Raw genomic sequence first — 25863 nt, 5'->3', positions numbered from 1 at the left:
CTGTCATTTTAAAAGCACGCACATTGGAGATTGAGCTGCCCATTGGTTCACTTTCAAGCTCTGAAAATTGTTCTGGAGATTGACGAGGCAAATGAAGCTTTGTACTATTTTGCATTTGCCTGAGTTGATCAGCGTTTTTCCATTGCTACTTCTATCAATTGTTTTCATGAGCGAGTTCCTCTCATGTATGATATCAGAAGCAGGAGTTGAAAGCAGCTCATTTTCAGCAGTAATCTCAACAGGTATTTCACCTGTAAGAGTCTTGAATGCAAATTCAAGGCAAGGGTCCGACCAGAACTCCCCAAATGGAGGGATAAGCTGTGGTTCTGAATTCTCATCATTAGTTTTGTCAGTTTCCTGCACTTGCGATTGGTGCTTGGAAACAGCTGTGTCCTGAAAAGACACTTGGTTCTTGACATCAGTCAAAGCATGATTTGGAAACTCAGTTCTAGATTCAGCACCAAGCTGCTGAGATGCTTTGTCTGCCAAAGCATCTGAAGTCAAACCCACAGCTAGGATGGCTTCAGTTTTACAAGATCTTTTTGCATTTTGAAGAGCACGTGCACTGGACCCTGTGTTGGCTACCACCTCAGGTTCAAGACCTGCAATTCGTTTTGAAGACCGACGAGCCAAGTTCATCCCTTTCTTTAGTTTCTTATCACTTGGTTTGCTCAAACCATTCTGTGTTTTTTCTTGGCCCTTCCCTTTCATCCCACTCTGAACATCAGCTTCAGGAGTTAAGAAAGGTCCTTTGTCAGCACTAACCAATTTACATTGATTTAAGTCAGAAACTCTGGCCTTTGGCAGTACAGAATGAGTGTTTTGGCTCTTGTTTGATGGCTCTCGAAATAAAGGATTATTAGTATTAGCAGCAGCATGATGCAGAAGCTCTGTTATGGGTTCATCCTCCATTTGCTCAGATGTTTTTTCTGCCAAAACATCTGAAGTCAAACCCATAGCACCATTCGGAGACCTAATAGATTTTGGATTTGGACGAGCTTGCACAATGGACACTAAGTTGACCACTCGCTTGTGTTCAATCTCATCAAGACACTTTGAAGACTGATGAGGCAAGTTAAGCCCTTTATCATTATTGGATTCACTCAAACTATTCTGAGTTTTTCCTTCGTAAATTTTATCCCCTTTTATCCCACTCTCAGGAAAGTTCTGCTCTTGCTTATTACCAGCTTTAGGAATTGCTTGAACAAAGGAACTTGCATTGCCTACCAGCTCAGGTTCAATCGCAGCTAGTCGCTTCGAAAAACGACGAGGCAAGTCAAGACTTTTCTTGTTACTGAACTTGCTCAAACTATTCTGAGCTTTTCTTTTGTAGCTTTCATCCCTCCTTGTCCCACTCTCAGGCAAGTTCTGCTCTTGCTTGTTATCAGCTTCCGGAAATAAAAGTCCATGGCCACCAACAGGGCTGATGGTTTTGTCTTGGTTTCTCTCAGAAACTTCAGCCTTTGTTTGTGCTGACCATTTTCCATTATAGTTTTCCTTGCATTCAGCTCCATTACCCTCCACATTATCTCTTGGAATCTCTTGTGAAGGTATATCAATTGTGGCAACCGCAGTAAGTGTAGTTACAGTGGATACAGTTTTGCCTCCGCTTTTCTTTAAGGACTCAGCTTCTGAAGATGAAGTGCTGCCCACATCAGAAGTCCCCTTACCTGCATCAGTAAGTTTGTCCACATCAGTGCAGTTGAATTTAGGTATGATTGGCTTATTTCCGCATGACATAGATCATCATTTGGTATAAATAATTAGTACAAATAATCAACTTCGCACCTGAACAAAGCTGTTGCCCAGTAGCAGTGTGCTTTTGTTTCTCCGTTTTAGCTTCAGATGATGGCTAACAAAAGGAAAAAACACCAAACTGTGAAAGGGGGGCCAGTGGGTGATTATTACCACTCAAGACATGACAAACTTTAAAGAACCAGCAGTCAATGGAGGTGCAAGCCCCTTCTGGAATGAGCTAGATATAACAATCTCTTCTTTTTTTTTTTTTTTTTTTTTTTTTTAATAACGGCATCCTTTGATGTCTCAAACAAGACTGACAGCACGGAGGCATGGGCTGCGTTGTTCAGAAAATGAACAGACAGAAAAACCAATAAAATTGAACCCTGCTAAAATGCTTGCTCTCTAATATTTCAAGTCAAGATGTTTTCAAGTTTGCAGATGCAGGTAAATCCCCTAAACATCCAGGGCCGGGTGTTGGGTGGGGTTGGGGGGCGGGGGGGAAGGGAGAGAGGAGCGGGAGGAGGAGAGGGTGTGTGTGGTGAACTTTTGCTAAAATGCTGTACAACAACAATACACATTGTAATTAACATTTTCAAAAGCCATGATAATGAGATGAATCATCGTCGATGTCATCGACCAGAACCGAGCTGCAGTCAGGACAGGTAGTCACCGATGTTAAGAGGGAAATTAGCAGTCTTCTCGCCCGAAATCGGTTCACCGATTATATCGGTAGATCGACCCGAGATCGGTATAATTGATATTTTCGATCTTGATCGGTAAATTAGTCCGATTCTCTCATGATTTTCCGATCACCGGGGTCGTAAATTTTCAGTCAGGGAGCAAAGAGAATAGTCAAAAAAAGATTAAAAGCGGTCACCATGGCCAGAATGTTACCAGAGAAACTAGAACAGAAGAAGAGAGAAATGGAAAGAGGAGAAATGGAATGTGGGAGAAATTCCCCGCTGAGGCATATATATAGGGGGTCTGAGCATTTATTACTAGCAGAAATCGAAGCGGATGTATTGGTAACCGAAGGATTAAATGCATTGACTGATTCAAGAATGGGAGAGATTGGGAGAGGGGCCCGGTATGAGAGATCAGAAAAGGGTCATAAGGGTCATAATAGAGAGATCGGAAGGAATGGGAGATCAGAAAGCAAGGAAAGGACGAGACAATTTCCAATAATCCTCTTTATAATCAAAGCCGAGGTAGTTAAAGCGTTGTAGGCAAGATCAAATCTTCACTGCACGCTTCATTTGTAGAATCGCCTACAATGCTGACAGACGCTTGGACAGTTATGACAGTCCTGTGCTTCTCAATCTCCACCGTTGATCTTACTCGTAAGGACAAACCCAGAGCCCTTGGATCAAAAAGTGGACGACAGTATTGGCACATTTTGTTCCCGGCCTTCGGATCCATGTTGACAGGAAGATCCTGAGCCGTTGGATTGGAAAAGAGAAAGGACAAATATTCTGAATAGGATCTCAGCAGTCCATTTTGATTCTCTTCAATTCTCAGGCATCAGATCATGTCTTTTTAAATCCAAACCTTCTATCTTCCCAGAAGAGATCCTGACCCTTCATTAGGAGAACCCATTCCCTATAAATTCTTACATGCAATACTGTTAAGGGACGAACAAAAAAAATGGTAGTGATTATAGTGAAAAGTCTCTGAAACTTGATTCAGTCTTGCTATTTTAGGCTTTCAAAATAGAGAAACTTCATGAATCAGTTTTCTTAAGTATCTTCATTGAAAGAGTGTTGGACCATGAACTCTTCATTTTCAGTTTGTTCACTACTTTGCGACACCAGTTCTCAGTTCAGTTTCGTCTTCATCACCTTAATATCAACATTTTATTCTCCAAGCTTAATCTCATTCCAACCCGGCTATCGTTATTTCAGCTCAACTACATTCTAACTTGGTACTTGTTATTTCAAAGTAAGCATTAGTCCCCAGACTATTGGCTTGCAGCTCTACAATATTTGTGGCTCCACAGTTAGTTCAATGGACTCAATCCCCCACAGGTAAGTGTCTAGACAGTTGTTTTATCAAGTGCTCGCTTTTTATTTTCTTTGTTTTCATACTCGTAATTTTCATCAAGTTCATATTATGCTAAAAAAGGCCCATGTAGATAGTTATTCTCTTGAGTTTATCTTTTATTCATCAGTTCATGTTATTTGTTTGTTCTTAGCCTTTATTACCTTCAAATATAGGTTTTCTGGTTACGGGGAACGTGTAGGTAGTTTCATGAAATGTTGGCAGCTGTATCTTAACCCAAGAGTTTCTTGAAACAAATAAAAATAATAAAAGTTTTGAATGATTAAGCAGAGGAAAAAGTTATGAAGTCGAACTATCAAACGAGTTCAGGAGATAACCTGGTATAGTAGGGATTGAGATAAGATCGGATCCCAGACTAGTAAATGAAAGAGATCGAACATTGCCTACCTAAGAGTACTGGTAAGGTGATCACAAAGGAGATCTGCAAAAACTTAGTCTAGTATCCCCTCCCTAGTTATAAGGCATCAATGGGTTAAGAGAAGCCTCGCTCGGGTTCCTGGCATCTTCAAGCGCCAAAACCCTTAATTTAAGGTTCTTGTGATATATGATCGTAATAAATATTTTAAAAGGTCGAGGGAGAGTTCTTACCCGATCCTCATTCAAACAAAAACACAGGAGATCGGAGGAGAGTTCTTATCCGAGATCCTTCATAAAAATCTAAATTACATACTTAAAGAGATCGAATGAGAGTTCTTATCCAATTCTCAACCAAAAATTTTAATAAATATATGAAGATCGGAGGAGAGTTCTCATCCGATTCTCAACCAAAAACTTTATCAAATATGTGGAGATCAGAGGAGAGTTCTTATCCAATATCCCTCTTTAAAATCCTAAACCGAATACTTTAAGAGGTCTGGCGAGAGTTCTTACCCGATCCTCATTCAAATAAAACGCAGAGATTGGAGAAGAGTTATTATCCGAGATCCTTCACCAAATTTTAAACCAAAAGAGATCAGGGGAGAGTTCTTACCTGATTCTCGCTTAAAATAAAACAAGGAGATCGGAGGAGAGTTCTTATCCGAAATCTCCCAATTGCTAATAAAATACATCTAGAGATCGAGAGAGGTTCCCTGCCCGTGCTCTCTTAACAAAATCTTAAATTAAAATAAAGTAACCCCAATACATAAGACAAATTCACTCAAAAATTTATTCACCAAAGGGTCATCTCACAAACTTGTGTTCCTGGGCAACCCAAAATAAGTGAAATATCAAACAGTCCTTCATTCCGTGCAAAGAATTAATATCATCATTATCCCAACCCCCTAATTACCCTTTTAATTTATGAAAGAACATAAGACTAAATCTGTTTACCCTTATTGAGGGACGAGGCAGGGTGCCTAACACCTTCCCCGCCCGTATATGGACCCCGAACCTGGAATCTCTATTTTTGAAGTGATTTCTTTTAATTTATTTTTATAAACGGTTTTCTTTAATTTTCCTCAAAATTAAAGTGGCGACTCCTCACTCTTTCTCACTTCGGAGAGTGTTCGTCCAGGCGACCGCAAAATACCTTGCGACAACCGTGTTAAATGGGTTATTTCGTGTTAAATGGCTCGTGTCATGTTGAATACACCTAATACAATTTAATATTAACTGTATCGTGTCGTATCGTGTAACTCGTATAATAGAATAGTCGTGTTCGTGTGTAAATTTTTGACACGATTTGTTAATCGTATCGTGTTCATGTCGACTTTAATCGTTTTCATGTAGCGTGTTGACACGACACGAACACGACCCATCAACCCGAATTGCCACCCCTACTTTCAAGGACAGTCCACCAAACACCATGACAAGGCATAAACTCGATTTCGAATGCTAGTGAGTTATCGCCAATCAGGTCGCACCTAACAATGCATATATATTGTTAATAATTATCATATAATTATATTTAATATATAGACATTAAAAAAACTCAAAAATCTCACCAAACGATTTAGATCGTCTGATGATCACCTTTTCTAAACGGTATCTGATCGAAGTAAAGTTGGTTTCATCTTGCAAGTTTTGTTGTGTTGAGATCAACGATGATCTTCAATCTTTGATCCGACGTCAAATCATCAGGAAATTGGCCGAAGAGCCACTGCCAAACTCATCTCTCTCTCTCTCTCTCTCTCTCTCTCTCTCTCTCTCTCTCTCTCTCTCCTCTCTCTCTACAAAGCTCCATTTTCTGTGATGCTTGTTGGAAAAGAAAACCCTCTCACCCAGGAACCTAGTGCCATCGATGATAGGCCATTTGGCCATCAGAAATGGTCGGAGGAACCATTTGAAGTTTTGGCTCTAACTTGCTATTCCTTTTTTTTTACGCCACTGCTGCTCACCATTCACCAAACCAAGGCGTCGCCGGTGGTTGCTGGAGGGACGACAATTAGCTTAGAACCTCGCCAGGGCTAGAGTTGGTCTCGTCGAAGCAAAAAGAAAGGGAGAGGGACGAAGAGGTGAGGGAGAGAGAGACCATCGAGAGGGGGGAGGGGCCTATTGCAGTTTTGAAATTTTGATTTTTTTTCCTTTTTTTTTTACTTTCAATTACATCATCACTCCCTTAGCATTTCTAATTTATACGCTAGGTTCTTTTTCTCTCTTCAAATAGGTTCAACTATTTTAATTATATTTAAATTAAATAAAACTTTGACAATAATAATAATATATTAAAAAAATTTAATTATTTTTACATATAATATAATTTAATCTTAAATAACTTTAATAATAATAATAATACATGTAAAATAATATTCATTTAAAAAATATCATGAAGAAAATATGAATTTAACATAATAAATAAAATAATAATAAATATAATTTTAAAAACTGTTCAAAAATTTATTTAATTATTAAAAAAAATTAAGATTAAAATATATTAAATTTAATTTAAAAAATTCTCCAAAATATCAAGCGAGAAATATCCAAGATCCGTCCACGAAACTAAGGATGGGGCAGACCGGCAGACACAACACATGGCCTTTTCTCCTTCTTTAAATTCCACGCATATACCTAATTCGTTACTCCAAAATGGTGAAATTGCTATACTTAGTCTCTAAGGATAGAAAACTTTTTATTTTTTATTATTATTTAAGTGTAATATCAAATCAATAATGTATATTTATATTATGTATATATAATTATTTTTATATTTTAATAAAATTATTAAAATTTTAAAAATAATTTTTTTTATAAAAAAATCATTTTTAATTAAAAATAACATAATTTTCTCTTTTATTAAAAAAATATTTTCTATTAATTAATTTTTTTTCAATATATTAAATACTAAAAAAAAAAAATGTGACTACCTATTTTTCTGCAAAATAAACAGAGAGTTTAAATTTTATACTAACGGACTATAAAATTCAATACATATAAAGACTTTTTTTATGAGAAATATTTATATTTAATAAATTTCTATTTTAAATAATAAAAAACCCAAAATACCGGTCGAATGTTACCCCATATGACTTTTAAATGCTTGACTTTTAAACCCAAAAGACTTTTAAATGCTTGACTTGGAGTCAACTTAGATGGGATCATTTAATTCTTTCAGTTAACGAAAGGAACAAATCAGACCAGCACTTTTACTTGCCCTGTAGCAATAATTATGAGGTTGTCTTCTGCTCTTGAAGGATCTACTCCGGCCCGTCTATAACCAGATGGGAGTGAATTAAATAAATTAAATTAAATTATTTTAATTTAATAATTTAATTTAATTTTTAAAATAATTTAATTTTATATTTTAAAAATTTTAATTATTTTAATTTAATTTAATTTAAAAAAAATTAATTGAATTAAATCGAATCGAATTAATAATTAATTCATTTAGCAAATAAAAAAGTGAAATTTAATGAAGTTAATATTAATGAAATAAAATTTGATGTCCGAGTTTCTATTTTATAACACAATATAATGAAATAATTCAATATCATGAGGTGTGACAAAATTTTTATGTTGGTTGTCAACTCTCTTCTTTTATCCGGGGTTGAGACCGATTAAACGCAAATTACTTAGGCGGAGTTAATAAAATAATTAAATAATTTTTTTCTTTTAAATAATACTGCATTAATATATATAAAATAAGCTTTATTTAACTAAAATATTTTCACTTAGGACTATCAAATTTATATTTAATGAATTTGAAATTAATAATATTTAAATTATCAAATTACATTACACAAATATTTTTTTTCCTGAGATTATGCGAACATTTCAGCTAGAAATTTTTTTTATATGCTTAAGTTATCATAAATTAAATATATAATATATATCATGAGATTTATATATAAAATAAATAATATTTATATAATTATATTTTAAATTCATGATTGATATAATCAAAATAAATTTTCCTCAAGAGTAATTATTATATTTCTATTCTGATAATGAGAAAAAAAAAGAAATTATATGCAATATTATTTTTTTTTTGTAAAAGAAAGTGCAATAATAAGAACTTATATTTAATAAATTAATATATAAATTTTAGACTTTGCATACAAAATAAAACAGCGTGGACATACAGCAACCAGTAATAGATCAACCGATGCTAAGTAATTCGTTTTTCAATCTTACAGTCCAATGGTGAGGGTTAAAATTTTTTTTAATTATTTTTAAATATAATTAAAAAACTTATTTAATTTTTATAATTAAAAAATATAAAATTTAATTTTAAATTATTTTTAATATTCTCTAATTAATATATATATATATATATATATATATATATATATATATATATATATATATATATATATTTTAATAACAGTTTTAACGATAATACTTAATACCTTGTTACAAGAATAATAATCATACTATTTTAACCTCACACCAACCTGTATTTGGAGGCCGCCCCCACACCCACACCAACCACACCCCACCCCCCCCCTGAAGTCCTCGCTAATTAATGCCATTAGAAGTCAGGAGTAGTGGATCGTTTCTTTATCGAGTCGAAAATGGAAAATTAAACCCACATTGCTTTGGTGGCCCAAACTCGATTGTCAATGTTTTTCTTTTGCATAGAAATCGTGGCAGTCTTTAGCAAAATTCCAAGTAAAAATTCCAATTTCATACGACAAAACCCAACTATAAATACCCCTTAACCTTCACTAATCTAGCACCAACAAATCACATAAGCATTTTTAAGCTGAAACGATGAGTCTCATCAATACTCTTCCTCACATTCTCCTTTCTCTTACCCTCTTTTTTACTACTATCCATGCAGCCACTTTTGATGTTGTGAACCAATGTACCTATACAGTTTGGGCTGCAGCCTCACCTGGGGGTGGGCGTCGTCTAGATTCAGGCCAGACCTGGACATTTGACGTAGCACCAGGCACCACAATGGCTCGAATTTGGGGCCGAACCAATTGCAACTTTGATGGCAACGGATGTGAGACTGGTGATTGTAACAAGGCTCTAGAATGCCAAGGCTGGGGTTCACCACCAAATACCTTGGCCGAGTTTGCACTCAATCAGGCCAACAACTTGGACTATCTAGACATATCTCTTGTTGATGGCTTTAACATCCCAATTGATTTCAGCCCCACTACAGGTGACTGTCGTGGAATCCGATGTGCAGCTGATATTAATGGACAATGCCCAGACCAGTTGCGGGCTCCTGGAGGCTGCAATAATCCTTGTACTGTATTTAAAACCAATCAATATTGCTGCACTGATGGTCCTGGAAGCTGTGGCCCAACCGATTTCTCCAAGTTCTTCAAGGATAGGTGCCCAGATGCTTATAGTTACCCTCAAGATGATCAGACCAGCACATTTACTTGTCCTAGTGGAACCAATTACAAGGTTACATTTTGTCCATGAATTCCTACTTTCTTTCATGGGAGAAGAGAATAGGAGTTAGTTAATGATATAGAATAAAAAAAATTAAGAGCTCCTATCATAAACCCAATAAGTTGACGCTTTTGTATCCATGCTAATTACAAGTTACATATATGTTGTTACATGGATATATTACTGATGCTATTAATAAATTGTTTTTCCTTGATTTGAAAATTAGGCATGGTTGCATCAAAATAATTAATTTATGCATTAACAGGTGAAACTGCGTTCAGTATAATCGATTTTCACAATTATTTGATTCAAAAGTTAAAAAGTGCAAATTTTATAATTAATACACTCAATATCTAGCACGTCAAACTGTTTGCCATCCAAATTGTTTTTACAGCAAGGCAAAATCATTGTTTGTTCCTTCTTTAGCTTTCAAAGTAGTGCTCTAAAGTCCAACGATTTGAATATGGATTCAAAACTGACGAATGAAGGGATACATCTTATAGCATTATTTATGGCTTTCTATAAAAACAAGGAAGCAACTTTTATATGTGTGTGTGTAGGTAGGAGTGTGCAAACGGCCGGTTCGGTTCCGAACCGAACCGATAAAATGGAAAAACTGAAAATTAAAAATTTTAAAAACTGAACCAAACCGATTAATAAGAGAAAATCGGATTGAATCAAACCGATAAAATATCGGTTCAATTCGGTTTTAAACTGATCAAACCAAAATTTATAAAATTTCATATTTTTAACATTAAATCTAAATAATAAAAACATAAAAACAAAAAAAAATTAGAAATCAAAACTCAAAAATCTTAAGGTTCGGTTCGGTTTTCTTTGATTTTGGTTCGGTTTGATTCAGTTATATTCAATTCAGTTCAATTTTCTTTGATTTCCTATATATATTAATGATTTCAGTTCAGTTTGATTTTTTTATTTTTTATGAAAATAATCGAACCGAACTGATTAACCAAAATTATCAAAATTATAAACCAAACCTATTGAATTTTAAAATCGAACCGATTGAATCAAATTGAATCAATTCAGTTCGATTTTTCGATTTAAACCGAATACTGCTCTCCCATGTGTGTGTTATCTACTAATAATTAATTCATTTAACAAATACAAAAAGTGATATTTAATGAAATTAATATTAATGAAATAAAATTTGATGTTTGAGTTTCTATTTTATAACACAATATAATGAAATAATTCAATAATTTTTTTTAAATAATACTGGATTAATATGTATAAAATGAACTTTATTTAACTAAAATTTTTTCACTGAGGACTATCAAATTTATATTTAATGAATTTGAAATTAATAATATTTAAATTATCAAATTACATTACACAAATATTTTTTTTCCTTAGATTATGCGAACATTTCAGCTAGAAAATTTTTTTACACTTAATTTATCATAAATTTAATATATAATATGCATCATAAAATTTATATAAAATAAATAAAATTTATATAATTATATTTTAAAATCATTATTGACCAAATCAAAATAACTTTTCCTCAAAAATTATTATTATATTTCTATTTTGATAATGACTATACGTGTTGCTTCTTTCAAATAATGATTAATAGGAAAATCTTTTTCTTTCAAAAAAAAAAATTTGGATTTTGTAACATCTTGATAAAAAAAGTCTTAGTTATTTTAATTTTAGAGAAACTTTGATATATTATTATTATTTTTAAATATATCCATTTCGCTAGTTTATTATTATTACTATAATTAATTTATATTTATAAAATCTATTTTAATTTTTATCTTTCTAATTTAATGAGACTTTACAAGAACAAATTCTTCGTAATTTTGTAACAAAACTCCGTGTATCATATCTTTAAAATAAATTTTAATTCAAGAGCAAAACTACTTGGAGATAAGGGGTCATACCCCCACAAATTTTTAAGATTAAAAATTTATCCATAAATTTAATATAATTTTTTTTAAATTACTATTTATCCTAGACAATTTTTAAAACTAAAATTTTAGCTTTTTTTTATAAAATTATTATTTTTCCTTCCAATATTTTTATCTTTGTACAAATTTCATATAGTTTAATTTTGAAATCTTAATATTTTATATTTTTATTTTAGTCCCTATATTTTTATAAAAATTATTTATTCTCTCCCCTCCAATGATAGATTTCTAATTCTACATCTGTTTCAATTAAAATAATTAAATTATAAGGTAGTTTTTCACTTTTTAAATTATATATATATAGAGAGAGATCTATTAGATAAATATGAGTGTGATAAAACATATTTAAAATTAACATGGATAGAATAATTTTTTATATTTTTTTAATTAAATTTACTTTTTATTATTATTTTTAAAAAAATAAATTTGAGATAAATTAAACAAAATTTTTAATTTTAGGCCATTATAGTAAATCATAATATAAAACATTTACTATATTTTTAAATTAACAATAATTTTATTTAATTTTTAGCAAAATCAATTTTTGTAAAAAAAAATTAAGATGCTTAATTTTGTTATTATAGATTAATCGTAATAACAAAAAAATTTTCTTATCAATTTTTATTTATTTAACAAATAATATATTTTAAATAAATATTATTTAATTGGAACCTCGCTGGCACCAGAGCAAAAAGAAAGGGAGAGGAAGGAAGACGTGAGGGAGAGAAGGACCATCGGGAAGAAAGGGTCTCTTGCTGTTTTGAAAAACTATTTTTTTTTTCTCCTTTTTTTTAAACTTTTAATTACACCATAACTTCCTAAATTTTTATAATTTATTCACTTAGTTCCTTTTTATCTCTTTAGATTGATCGAAACTACTTTTATTATATTTAAATTAAATAAAATTTTAGTAATAATAATAATAATACACTAAAAAATTTAATTATTTTTACATATAATATAATTTAATTTTAAACAACTCTAATTGAATTTAATAATACAAATAACAATTAAATAATAATAATAATAATACATTTAAAATAATATTCATTTAAAAAAATATCATTATTAAAATGTTAATTTAATATAATGAATAAAATGATAATAAATTAATAATTTAATTAAAAATATTTTATAAAAAAAATTAGGTAGTTACATTAATGTTCTAAGGGTGGCTTTTAGAACGCCACTTGCCTTTTCATTTTCGTCAAAAAAGAAAATGATTAATACTCTATTTGGGATCAAGATTGAGATATATCAAAATACACTGTTTAAATATTATTATTTTTAACATAATTTAAAAACTGTTTAAAAAAATTACATAATTACTTAAAAATTTTTAATTTAATTATAAAAACTTTCCAAAATATCAAGCAAGAAATAAGTAGTCACTAGCCAAGATCCGTCCACGAAACTTAGAAAGAAAATGATGGGGCAGACACAACACATGGCCTTATCTCTTTCCTTAAATTCCACGCATATACCTAATTCGTTACTCCAAAATGGTGAAATTCCTATACTTAGTCACTAAGGATAGAAAATATGTTTTACAAAAATTATTTTTAAAAAAAAAAAATGTTTTTCATAATTTTTTTTTATTATTTAAGTGTAATATCAAATCAATAATATATGTTTATATCATGTACATATAAATATTTTTATATTTTAATAAAATTATTAAAATTTTAAAAATTACCTTTTATTCAATACGTTTAAGACTTTTTTATGAGAAATATTTATATTTAATAAATATATAAATTCTATTATAAATAATAAAAAACCCAAAATACCAGTCGCATGTTACCCCATATATTCAGGTGGCACGACCATGATTGGCGGAAGAAAAAGCTGACTATTGAAAGCTTGACTGGGATTCAACTTAGAAAATACGATCGTTTAATTCTTTCGGTTCATCAAATGAATAAGCTAAACAGCAGAAAATTTGGACCGTTAATAAGATTAAAGTTCACAATACCATATCTAAAATTATATATATAAAAAAAAAAATCATTAGTCAACAGTAGACAATGAGATCCATTATCCCCATGTCGAAATTTCAATATTATCATGAATCAGATATTGTATAAAATTCAATTTCCTTAATTTAATATAAATATTATATTATTAGAAATTAAAAAAAAACTATTTTTTATATAATTAAAATTTAATAGTTTTTATATGTAAATTATTATACAAATTATAAAAAGTAAATATTATATTTAATGAATAAAATAAATATTATTTTAAATATATTTAATAATTTTTCGATAATGAAGGTTAGTTAATGGGGTATATATTGATGCTAAGAATGATTCGTTTTGATATTTTTGTTTATGTATAATGTATTTTTAGATTATTATTATCATAATAATGTCACCATCTGAAAGTAGGGAGAGCAATTTTCGGTTTAAACTAAAAATTTAAATCGAATCGAGTCAATTCAGTTCAATGAGTTCGGTTTGGTTTATAAATTTGATAATTTTGATCAATCGATTCGGTTCGATTATTTTCATAAAAAAATAAAAAAAATCGAACTCAACCGAAATTATTAATATATATATCAAGGAAACCAAAGAAAACCGAACCGAACCCTAAGATTTAGGCTTGATTGGTTTAAAATCAAACCGAACCTAGTTAAAAATCAAATGCTCAATTTATAAATTTATGTTTGATCGATTTAAAATCGAACCGAACTGATATTTATCAGTTTGATTCGGTTCAATTTTTCTTATTAATCAATTTAGTTCGATGTTTAAAAAATTTTATTTTTAATTTTTAATTTTATAAATTCAATTCAATTTAAAACTGAATCGACCGTTGCACACCCCTATCAGGAAGTAACAATGTGGACAATTTTTCTTTGTTATATATATGCTTTCGTTTCAATGCCACCGCGTATTTGCGTTACATGTCATAGAGATATCTTGTAGAATTTTCTCCGAACGTTTTCTTAAATTATTAATTTAAATTTAATGAGCAGTTAACTCTAAAAAAATATAAGTTTATAAATATATTTTACAATAATTATAATTTATTTTTAATTATAAAGGTATAGATAATTTAAAAAAAAAATTAAATCAGAAATTCTTTTATTATTTGCATACGAGTATTTTTTTTTTAATTTTTGAATATATTTTTAATAATTTTCTTTTATTTTCTATAGAAAATAAAAAATTGAAATCTTAGATATGAAAAATAAAAAATTATTTTCCATAAGGAAACAAATAAAATATGTATCATTAAATCAAAATATTATTTACTAAAAAATATATTTTGAATAAAAATTAAAAAAAATTAAATATAGTAAATGATTCAAATCTTACTATCTACAATACCAATAAATAGTTGATGAAAATTTTAACATGTAAAAAAAAAAAGAAGATATAATCATATGAATTTTATTTATTATCATGTGTACTGGGTCTTGAATTCACAAACAAAAGGGTCAGAAAAACCGACGGATTCTTGAACAAAACACTCCCAAGTCTTCAACCTTGTTTCTCGATGGATCATGGCTACAAGGGATGTACAACTCCGTTTGTAGACTTGCAATCGATCAAGTCAAGCCAAACCAAAATTATCATTATCATCATGTATCAAATTTTCCTACAAATCAAACTGCTTCACGCAATCACCTCATCTCAATCTCATCATTAAACTAAACCAAAAGCCATCACCCACCACTATATATATCTCTCTTCACATCCCCTCATCACCACCCACTACAAACTCTTGCTGTCCAAAATGAGCTTACTTAAATCCCTCCTTTCCTTCCTTGTTGCTACCCTTTACTTCACCTTTGCCGATGCAGCCACATTTGACATAACTAACAAATGCCCTTACACAGTCTGGGGAGCTGCCTCTCCCGGCGGTGGCAAGGAACTCAAAACCGGTGAGACATGGACCATTAGTGCTAATCCTGGAACTACCCAAGCACGCATTTGGGCTCGTACCAACTGTCAATTTGATGCTTCTGGGAAAGGCAAGTGCGAGACTGGTGATTGCAATGGGCTTCTTGTTTGTCAAGGCTACGGTGCAGCCCCTAACACCTTAGCCGAATACGCACTAGACCAGTTTGAACACCAAGATTTTATCGATATCTCTGTGATTGATGGGTTTAACGTTCCTATTGTTAGTAGTATGCCCTAGAGCATATCATTTAGTATGTATCTTGTACATATTTTTATTATATGAAAGGCATTTCCACTTTTCCGTTTACATAAGATATTTATGTGTAATAGAAAATGTCCATTGATATTTTGTTAGAAATTCTATTCTTAAGTTGTTAAGAATATGAGTGACAGTATTTATAGTACAAAGTATCATAAATAGGTTCACAATCGAGGATACTTCATAATAAGGACATGACTTATCCAGAAAGATTGTATTCATGTTTGTTCCCAAGTTATTTATATGAGATATAAATAAGATGGAATGGTGAGTCTCATGCCATATAACAAACATGATAGGCACTTATAAATGATAAGTAGGCCGAACCAGTGACACTTATGACAAGCACATGGAGTTTACTCTTGTCAATGTTTTGTCATAAATCATATCAGTGCATATAATCTTTAGACCTGAGATAGCACAATTATCTTGTATATAGGTAGTTTGAGTTTGATACTGCTTTCATACTTGTACTGTGTATGGGTATATGGGCATGTGTTGACTCCTACTAGTTATATATGGAGGTAGGTGTTGATCAAGATGGAATCTGTTTCTCTAAGTAAATAGAGATAAAATCCTATATTCATTTAATTGTTCTTGATGTTTCAAGTTCCTAGCCAGGACAAATAGATTTATTGTAAAAGAGTTTACGATGAGAAAATCTTTTAATCAAGAATTGGAATTAAAAGAGAACATAATATTCATAGCAAATGGAGTTTGACATAAACCATGACTCCAGCTTGAGTTGGGATTTTGTAACAGAGAGATTCTAGTGCATGGTAATATATGATTATAGGTTCATTTAAGGTAAACCTTATTACTAATTGGGTGGCCATGGCATGCTATGCTAGGTGTTAACCATGGTCTATGAGGTTCATAAAATGATTTAGAGAAATCATTTATGGTAAGAAAGAGTTCTGATGATATTAAGAGTTGATATCATGTCTCATTGCTAATTAGTGATGAGCCTAGTAAGTTACACACATACACAAGTTATCACCTATTTAAATATGATTTAATTAATTAATTAAAGAGTTTAATTGATTAATTAAATAGGTTTGGTTTGCAATTAAATTGTAAAGTCCCTAGCATGACTTGAAACCAAATCTAGATTATTGGATGTATAGTATAAGTTAAATTTATATTTAAAGTGTTTAAATATGAATTTAATTAATGAGAAATTAATTAATAGAGATTAGTTAATTAATTTATATTTGATATAAATTAGAAGAAGAAAAAATAATTATTTTGGGTTAAGAACTCAAAATTAAAACACAGGGCATTTAGTGATAATTTTTAATCACTGATTTTACTTTATGATAATTTTACGAGTTTGATTTATTAATTATCAAAATAATATTTAAGAAAAAAAAACTTGTTAGCAGCGATACACATAAAATCACAAGAAATGAAGAGCACATAATTCTCAAAAATAAATATTTACTTTAAAAAAATAATAGATTTGAGTAGAGATGGTTACATCTGATTTGAAACTAAAATGATCCATCCGAATTCTAAATTAATTAAAATTGAACTGAATAAAATCATAATTCAATTAAAATTGGACTGATTAAGTTTGGTTTGATTTCAAATCAAAATATACTATATTTTTTTAATAAAAATAAGAATTTTTAGAAAATTAACCATTAGACTTAATAAGAAAGGAGACCAAGACCAAAATTAGGTTTACGAGCAATTCGATTTTAATTTAAAATCAAACCGTTAATAATTATTGGTAAAAAAGTAAAGAAAAAAAAATGAGAGGGAGTTATTATGAGAGAGAAAATCTCACTTATAACTATTCAATAATTAAAGAGATGAGGGAAAAAAAAAATGAACGAGAATGATTTCTAGAAAGATCTCTCTTTAAAATCCCTAGCAAGACTTTTGCATACAAAATAAGATTTTATATTTAATAAATTAATATAAAGATTTTAGACCTTGCATACAAAATAAAACAGCGTGGACATAGGTCAACTAGCGATGGATCAACCCAAGTTGAGTAATTTGTTTTTTAATCTTACAGTGCAATGATGGTGGGCTAAAACTTTTTGGTTTTTAAATTATTTTTTAAATATTATTAAAAAAATAATTAAAAAATATTTTTATTTTAATATTTTTATAACTAATATTTATAAAATTTAATTTTAAATTATTTTTAATTTTTTTAATTAATATATTTAAAAAAAAAATACTTTTCTCAACAATATTAAATACTTTATTACAAAAATAATAATTAGCGTGAAGTCCAAGTTCAACGTGAAGTCCACGCTAATTAATGCCATCGGAAGTCAGAAGTCTTGAATGGATCATTTCTTAATTAATTCCAAAATGGAAAATTAAACCCACATCGCTTTTGTGGCCCAAACTTTTCTTTTGCATAGAAATCTTGGCAAGGTCTTTAGCAAAAGTCTAAGTAAAAATTCCAATTTCACACGGAAAACCCATTTGTAAATACCCCTTACCCTTGACTGATCTAGCCCCAACAAATCACATAAGCATTTAAAAGCTGAAACGATGGGTCTCATCAATGCTCTTCCTCACATTCTTCTTTCTCTTAACCTCTTTTTTACCGCTATCCATGCAGCCACTTTTGATGTTGTGAACCAATGTACCTATACAGTTTGGGCTGCAGCCTCACCTGGGGGTGGGCGTCGTCTATACTCAGGCCAAACTTGGATATTTGACGTAGCACCAGGCACCGCAGGGGCTCGAATTTGGGGCCGAACCAATTGCAACTTTGATGGCAACGGATGTGAGACGGGCGATTGTAACAAGGCTCTAGAATGCCAAGGGTTCGGTTCACCACCAAATACCTTGGCCGAGTTTGCACTCAATCAGTTCAACAACTTGGACTTTCTAGACATATCTCTTGTTGATGGCTTTAACATCCCAATTGATTTCAGCCCCACTACTGGTGGCTGTCGTGGAATCCGATGTGCTGCTGATATTAATGGACAGTGCCCAGAGCTGTTGCGGGCTCCTGGGGGCTGCAATAATCTTTGTGCTGTATTTAAAACCGTTGAATATTGTTGCTTTAATGTTTCTAGCTGTCGCCCAACCGATTCCTTGTTCTTCAAAAATAGGTGCCCAGATGCTTATAGTTACCCTCTAGATGATCAGACCAGCATATTTACTTGTCCTAGTGGAACCAATTACAAGGTTACATTTTGTCCATGAATTCCTACTTTCTTTCATGGGAGAAGAGAATAGGAGTCAGTTAATAATATAGAATAAAAAAAATTAAGAGCTCCTATCATAAACTCAATAAGTTGACGCATTTATATCCATGCTAATTATTTGTTGCATGGATATATTACTGATGCTATTAATAAATTGTTTTTCCTTGATTTAGAAATTAGACATTGGTGCATCAAAATAATTAATTTATGTATTAATAGGTGAAATTGCGCTTAGTATAATCGATTTTCACAATTATTTGATTCAAAAATTAAAAAGTACAAATTCTATAATTAATACACTTAGTACGTGGCACATCTGTTTGCCATTCAAATTGTTTTTACAGCAAGGCAAAATCATTGTTTGTTTCTTCTTTAGCTTTCAAAGCAGTGCTCTAAAGTCCAACGATTTGAATATGGATTCAAAATTGACGAATGAAAGATACATCTTATAGTATTATTTATGGCTTTCTATAAAAACAAGGAAGCAACTTATATATATATATATATATATATATATATATATATATATATATATATATATATATATATATATATATATATATATGTTATCTACTAATAATTAATTCATTTAGTAAATAAAAAAGTGAAATTTAATAAAATTAATATTAATGAAATAAAATTTGATGTTTGAATTTCTATTTTATAACACAATGTAATGAAATAATTAAATAATTTTTCTTTTAAATAATACTGCATTAATATAAATAAAATAAACTTTATTTAACTAAAATTTTTCACTTAGGAATATCAAATTTATATTTAATGAATTTGAAATTAATAATATTTAAATTATCAAATTACATTACGCAATTTTTTTTTTCCTGAGATTTTGCAAACATTTTAGCTAGAAAATTTTTATATATACTTAATTTATCATGAATTTAATAAATAATAAATATCATGAGATTTATATAAAAATAAATAAATTTTATATAATTATATTTCAAATTCATGATTGATCAAATTAAAATAAATTTTCCTCAAAAGTTATTATTATATTTCAATTCTGATAATGACTATACGAGTGTGGGTCTTTCAAATAATGACTAACCGTAAAATCTTTTTCTTCAAAAAAAGAAAAAAAGAAAAATATATTTTAAATTTGGTGGCATCCTGATAAAAAAGCCTTAGTTATTTTAATTTTAGAGAAACTTTAATATATTATTATTTTTTTTAAAATATATCAATTTTGCTAATTTATTTTCATTATAATAATTAATTTATATTTATAAAATGTATTTTAATTTTTATCTTTCTAATTCAAAGAGACTTTAAAAAACAAATTCTCCATGCTTCGTTTTTCTTGAAATATTCCCCATTAGATTCTCATATTTTATTAAATTTAATTATTTAATCACTACTTTTTTAAAATTGAATTAAAATGTCAATGTATTTTGTAAAATAAATCTCTTTAATTTTTTTTATTATATTTTTAATAAAGAAAATATTAATCAATTTATTTTAATCTAAATCATAAAGACAGTTAAAATTAAGTGATTAAATAATATAAATAATTAAAACTATGGAAATTAAACAGTATAAATATCTAAGGCTAAATAGATAAAATTATTTTAATTGAATTTTAAAAAAATAACTAAATAATTGATCTTAGCCAATTATAAACCTAATAGTAATTTATTTATTTATTTATTTATTTTAGGTCTTTCAACTGTTCCCACTTTCATTTTCTTGCTTTTTCCTATCCCCCATGTCTTTATAGACTATTTAGATTTTATCATATCAGTATATAAAAAATTTAAAGTCACTTTTGAACGATTAAATTAAATTGAGTTTATGTGATGCCAATTTTCATATAGCAAAGAACCTTTTGAACAATTTATTCAAAAGTTATGTTTGTTCCATGAAAAATAATTTTTATATGAAAAATATTTTTTATCATGAAAATATTTTTTATTATTTTATTATAATATTAAATTAATAATATGTATTTATTATATATATATATATAAGTATGTCTACATTTTAATAAAATTGTCAAAATTTAAAAAATAAAAAATAACTTTCTCTCTTTAAAAATAAAAGTCATTTTTTTTAAATATAACTTAATTTTCTCTTTGATTAGAAAAATATTTTCTGTTAATTAATTTTTTTGAGTATTCCAAATACTAAAGATATATAAAAAATATTTTAAAAAAATATTTTCTGTGAAACAAATGGAGCCAAAAATCAATTTTTCATACTTAATAAAATAAATTTTATTATTAAAAATAATAATTTTAACATTAAATAATTTTTATCTATATATTTTTAATTATTTTTATTTTAAAAAATAATATTTTATTATTAAACTTTCAATTTAAAATAGCATTTGCTCAAAAATGTTTTTATTATTAATTACAATAAATATTATGTGTGAATTTTATAATGATTAAAAATAAAAATATTTATTATATGATAATGGTTATATTAAAAAATAATAATTTTTTGTGTAATCATGAAAAAATCGTGCAAGGTGTGTATCATTTTCTGCTTGAATCATACATTATAAATAATGAAAAAGCAAAAAGAAAGAAAGATTATTTTTAAATATAATTAAATAGAGTCTTATGATTTATATTTGGTAAATTAATATTTTGATTAAATTTGTTAATAAAAAGTGTATTAGTAATCGATAGTGACCCCACATTGCTCAGGAGTTATTAAAATTTCCAAACAAGGATTTGACAATTAAATAAATTTCACAGCTTCTTGTAATTATCAACTATCTGAGTGACTTTATTCTACGTATGTATAGATACACTTTCCTTTTGTTAAAAATGCTCAAAAAATAAGCCCTTCATTGGAGTACCGCACAAATAAAAACCGTCTAAATAATGAAGAAAATCTCACAAAATTAACCTCTTTTATAGACTGATACTAGTGATGAATATTGAGAAGCTATTCTTCTCAAAAAAATAGAAGAAAAAAAGACATATATGTGGTCATGCTAGCGGGTAATTTTCTAAGAAATGATTAGTTATCTATGATGATAAAAAACAGTGCTCTATGAAATGAAATTTAGATTTTTTGATTCTATTTTTTATTGTCAGAGTGAACAGAGAATTGATTTAAAGCAGAAAAAAATTTATCATCTCTTAAAAAATAATTTATTATAAAATTAAATATATTATGCATATGATTTAAGAAATTAGTGTAAATTCAACTGTAGTTAAGCTTTTTATTTATCAAATTTTAAATAAAAGTGAGTCAAAATATAAAATAATTTTAAAGTTCTAAAAATAAAAAGTAATTGAATTGCTAATAAACATCTATCGCACTTATTTTGCATTAAAATTTTAAGACTAAAGCTATTTTTTTAAGGAAAAAATATTATTTTAAATATTGTTAAAAAAATAATTTTAAAAAATATTTTACTATTTTAGTATTTTAATAATTAAAATTTATTAAATTTATTTTTAAATTAATTTTTAATTAATATTTAAAAAAATACTTTTTAAAACAACAATTTTAATAGTATTGCCAAACAAATTTTTAAACTTTCAATATAAAATAGCATTTACTTAAAATATTTTTATTATTAATTATAATAAATATTATGTGTGAATTTTATCATGATTAAAAATAAAAAATATTTATTATATGTATAATGGTTATATTAAAAAAAATAATTTTTGTATAATCATGAAAAAATCGTGCAAGGTGGGTATCATTTTCTTCTTGAATCTTCCATTATAAATAGTGAAAAAAGAAAAAAAAAAGAAAGATTATTTTTAAATAGAATTAAATAGAGTCTTATGATTTATATTTGATAAATTAATATTTTGGTTAAATTTGTTAATAAAAGGTGTATTAGTAATCGATAGTCGTGACCTCACATTGCTCAGGAGTTATTAAAATTTCCAGACAAGGATTTGACTATCAAATAAATTCAACAACTTCTTGTAATTATCAACTATCTGAAAAACTTTATTCCACGTATGTATAAATACACTTTCCTTTCGTAAAAAATGCTGAAAAAATAAGCCCTTCATTGAAGTACTACACAAACGATAGCTGTTTAAATCATAAAGAAAATCTCACAAAATTCACATCTCTTATAGATTGATGCTAGTGATGAATATTGAGGAGCTGTTCTTCTCAAAAAAATAGAAGGAAAAAGACATATGTGGTAATGCTAGCGGATAGTTCCCTAAGAAATGATGAGTTATCTATGATGATAAAAAACAGTGCTCTATGAAATAAAATTTAGATTTTTTGATTCTATTTTTTATTGTCAGAGTGAACAGAGAATTGATTTAAAGCAGAAAAAAATTTATCATCTCTTAAAAAATAATTTATTATAAAATTAAATATATTATGCATATGATCTAAGAAATTAGTGTAAATTCAACTGTAGTTAAGCTTTTTATTTATCAAATTTTAAATAAAAGTGAGTCAAAATATAAAATAATTTTAAAGTTCTAAAAATAAAAAGTAATTGAATTGCTAATAAACATCTATCGCACTTATTTTGCATTAAAATTTTAAGACTAAAGCTATTTTTTAAAGAAAAAATATTATTTTAAATATTGTTAAAAAAATAATTTTAAAAAATATTTTACTATTTTAGTATTTTAATAATTAAAATTTATTAAATTTATTTTTAAATTAATTTTTAATTAATATTTAAAAAAATACTTTTTAAAACAACAATTTTAATAGTATTGCCAAACAAATCTTTAAACTTTCAATATAAAATAGCATTTACTTAAAATATTTTTATTATTAATTATAATAAATATTATGTGTGAATTTTATCATGATTAAAAATAAAAAATATTTATTATATGTATAATGGTTATATTAAAAAAAAATAATTTTTTGTGTAATCATGAAAAAATCGTGCAAGGTGGGTATCATTTTCTTCTTGAATCTTCCATTATAAATAGTGAAAAAAGAAAAAAAAAAGAAAGATTATTTTTAAATAGAATTAAATAAAGTCTTATGATTTATATTTGATAAATTAATATTTTGGTTAAATTTGTTAATAAAAGGTGTATTAGTAATCGATAGTCGTGACCTCACATTGCTCAGGAGTTATTAAAATTTTCAGACAAGGATTTGACTATCAAATAAATTCAACAGCTTCTTGTAATTATCAACTATCTGAAAAACTTTATTCCACGTATGTATAAATACACTTTCCTTTCGTCAAAAATGCTGAAAAAATAAGCCCTTCATTGAAGTACTACACAAACGATAGCTGTTTAAATCATAAAGAAAATCTCACAAAATTCACATCTCTTATAGATTGATGCTAGTGATGAATATTGAGGAGCTGTTCTTCTCAAAAAAATAGAAGGAAAAAGACATATGTGGTAATGCTAGCGGATAGTTCCCTAAGAAATGATGAGTTATCTATGATGATAAAAAACAGTGCTCTATGAAATGAAATTTAGATTTTTTGATTCTATTTTTTATTGTCAGAGTGAACAGAGAATTGATTTAAAGCAGAAAAAAATTTATAATCTCTTAAAAAATAATTTATTATAAAATTAAATATATTATACATATGATCTAAGAAATTAGTGTAAATTCAACTGTAGTTAAGCTTTTTATTTATCAAATTTTAAATAAAAGTGAGTCAAAATATAAAATAATTTTAAAGTTCTAAAAATAAAAAGTAATTGAATTGCTAATAAACATCTATCGCACTTATTTTGCATTAAAATTTTAAGACTAAAGCTATTTTTTAAGGAAAAAATATTATTTTAAATATTGTTAAAAAAATAATTTTAAAAAATATTTTACTATTTTAGTATTTTAATAATTAAAATTTATTAAATTTATTTTTAAATTAATTTTTAATTAATATTTTAAAAAATACTTTTTAAAACAACAATTTTAATAGTATTGCCAAACAAATCTTTAAACTTTCAATATAAAATAGCATTTACTTAAAATATTTTTATTATTAATTATAATAAATATTATGTGTGAATTTTATCATGATTAAAAATAAAAAATATTTATTATATGTATAATGATTATATTAAAAAAAATAATTTTTTGTATAATCATGAAAAAATCGTACAAGGTGGGTATCATTTTCTTCTTGAATCTTCCATTATAAATAGTGAAAAAAGAAAAAAAAAAAGAAAGATTATTTTTAAATAGAATTAAATAGAGTCTTATGATTTATATTTGATAAATTAATATTTTGGTTAAATTTGTTAATAAAAGGTGTATTAGTAATCGATAGTCGTGACCTCGCATTGCTCAGGAGTTATTAAAATTCTCAGACAAGAATTTGACTATCAAATAAATTCCACAGCTTCTTGTAATTATCAACTATCTGAGAGACTTTATTCCACGTATGTATAAATATACTTTCCTTTCGTCAAAAATACTGAAAAAATAAGCCCTTTATTGGAGTACTGCACAAACGACAGCTGTCTAAATAATGAAGAAAATCTCACAAAATTCACCTCTGTTATAGACTGATACTAGTGATGAATATTGAGGAGCTATTCTTCCCAAAAAAAAAAAGAAGAAAAAAGACATATATGTGGTCATGCTAGCAGATAGTTCCCTAAGAAATGATGAGTTATCTATGATGATAAAAAACATTGCTCTATGAAATGAAATTTAGATTTTTTAATTTTATTTTTTATTGTCAGAGTAATCAGAGAATTGATTTAAAGCAGAAAAAATTTATCATTTCTCAAAAAATAATTTATTATAAATTTAAATATATTATGCACCTGATCTAAGAAATTAGTGTAAATTCAACTGCAATTAAGCTTTTTATTTATCAAATTTTAAATAAAAGTGTGTCAAAATATAAAAAGTAATTGTATTGCTAATAAACATCTATCGCACTTATTTTGCATTAAAATTTTAAGACTAAAGCTATTTTTTAAGGAAAAAAATATTATTTTAAATATTGTTAAAAAAATAATTTAAAAAAATATTTTACTATTTTAGTATTTTAATAATTAAAATTTATTAAATTTAATTTTAAATTAATTTTTAATTAACATTTTTTT

At 27.8% G+C, this 25863-nt stretch overlaps 4 protein-coding genes across 4 annotated transcripts; 3 read left to right on the top strand and 1 right to left on the bottom strand.

The window, feature by feature from the left end:
* Positions 1-3: 3 nt before the first annotated feature.
* On the bottom strand, positions 4-1968 carry LOC131176655 (uncharacterized). The gene is made up of 2 exons (XM_058141730.1): positions 1789-1968; positions 4-1670 (listed from the first exon to the last, which is right to left on the bottom strand). The coding sequence occupies exon 2, from the start codon at positions 955-957 to the stop codon at positions 4-6; it is 954 nt and encodes a 317-aa protein (XP_057997713.1). The 5' UTR covers positions 958-1670; positions 1789-1968.
* A 6919-nt stretch (positions 1969-8887) lies between these two features.
* On the top strand, positions 8888-9639 carry LOC131176656 (thaumatin-like protein 1). The gene has a single exon (XM_058141731.1). It carries the CDS (start codon positions 8929-8931, stop codon positions 9595-9597), a length of 669 nt encoding a protein of 222 aa, XP_057997714.1. The 5' UTR covers positions 8888-8928; the 3' UTR covers positions 9598-9639.
* A 5565-nt stretch (positions 9640-15204) lies between these two features.
* On the top strand, positions 15205-15650 carry LOC131176653 (pathogenesis-related protein R major form-like). Its single transcript, XM_058141727.1, has one exon. It carries the CDS (start codon positions 15246-15248, stop codon positions 15648-15650), a length of 405 nt encoding a protein of 134 aa, XP_057997710.1. The 5' UTR covers positions 15205-15245.
* Positions 15651-18113: 2463 nt separating this feature from the next.
* LOC131176654 (thaumatin-like protein 1) lies at positions 18114-18851 on the top strand. The gene has a single exon (XM_058141729.1). The coding sequence runs from the start codon at positions 18189-18191 to the stop codon at positions 18849-18851; it is 663 nt and encodes a 220-aa protein (XP_057997712.1). The 5' UTR covers positions 18114-18188.
* The last annotated feature ends 7012 nt before the right edge of the window (positions 18852-25863 follow it).

This window comes from Hevea brasiliensis, unplaced genomic scaffold (assembly GCF_030052815.1).
Source record: "Hevea brasiliensis isolate MT/VB/25A 57/8 unplaced genomic scaffold, ASM3005281v1 Scaf212, whole genome shotgun sequence".
NCBI lineage: Eukaryota > Viridiplantae > Streptophyta > Magnoliopsida > Malpighiales > Euphorbiaceae > Hevea > Hevea brasiliensis.
The sequence above is the reverse complement of the archived record's forward strand: the minus strand, read 5'-3'. Positions and strand labels throughout refer to the sequence as shown.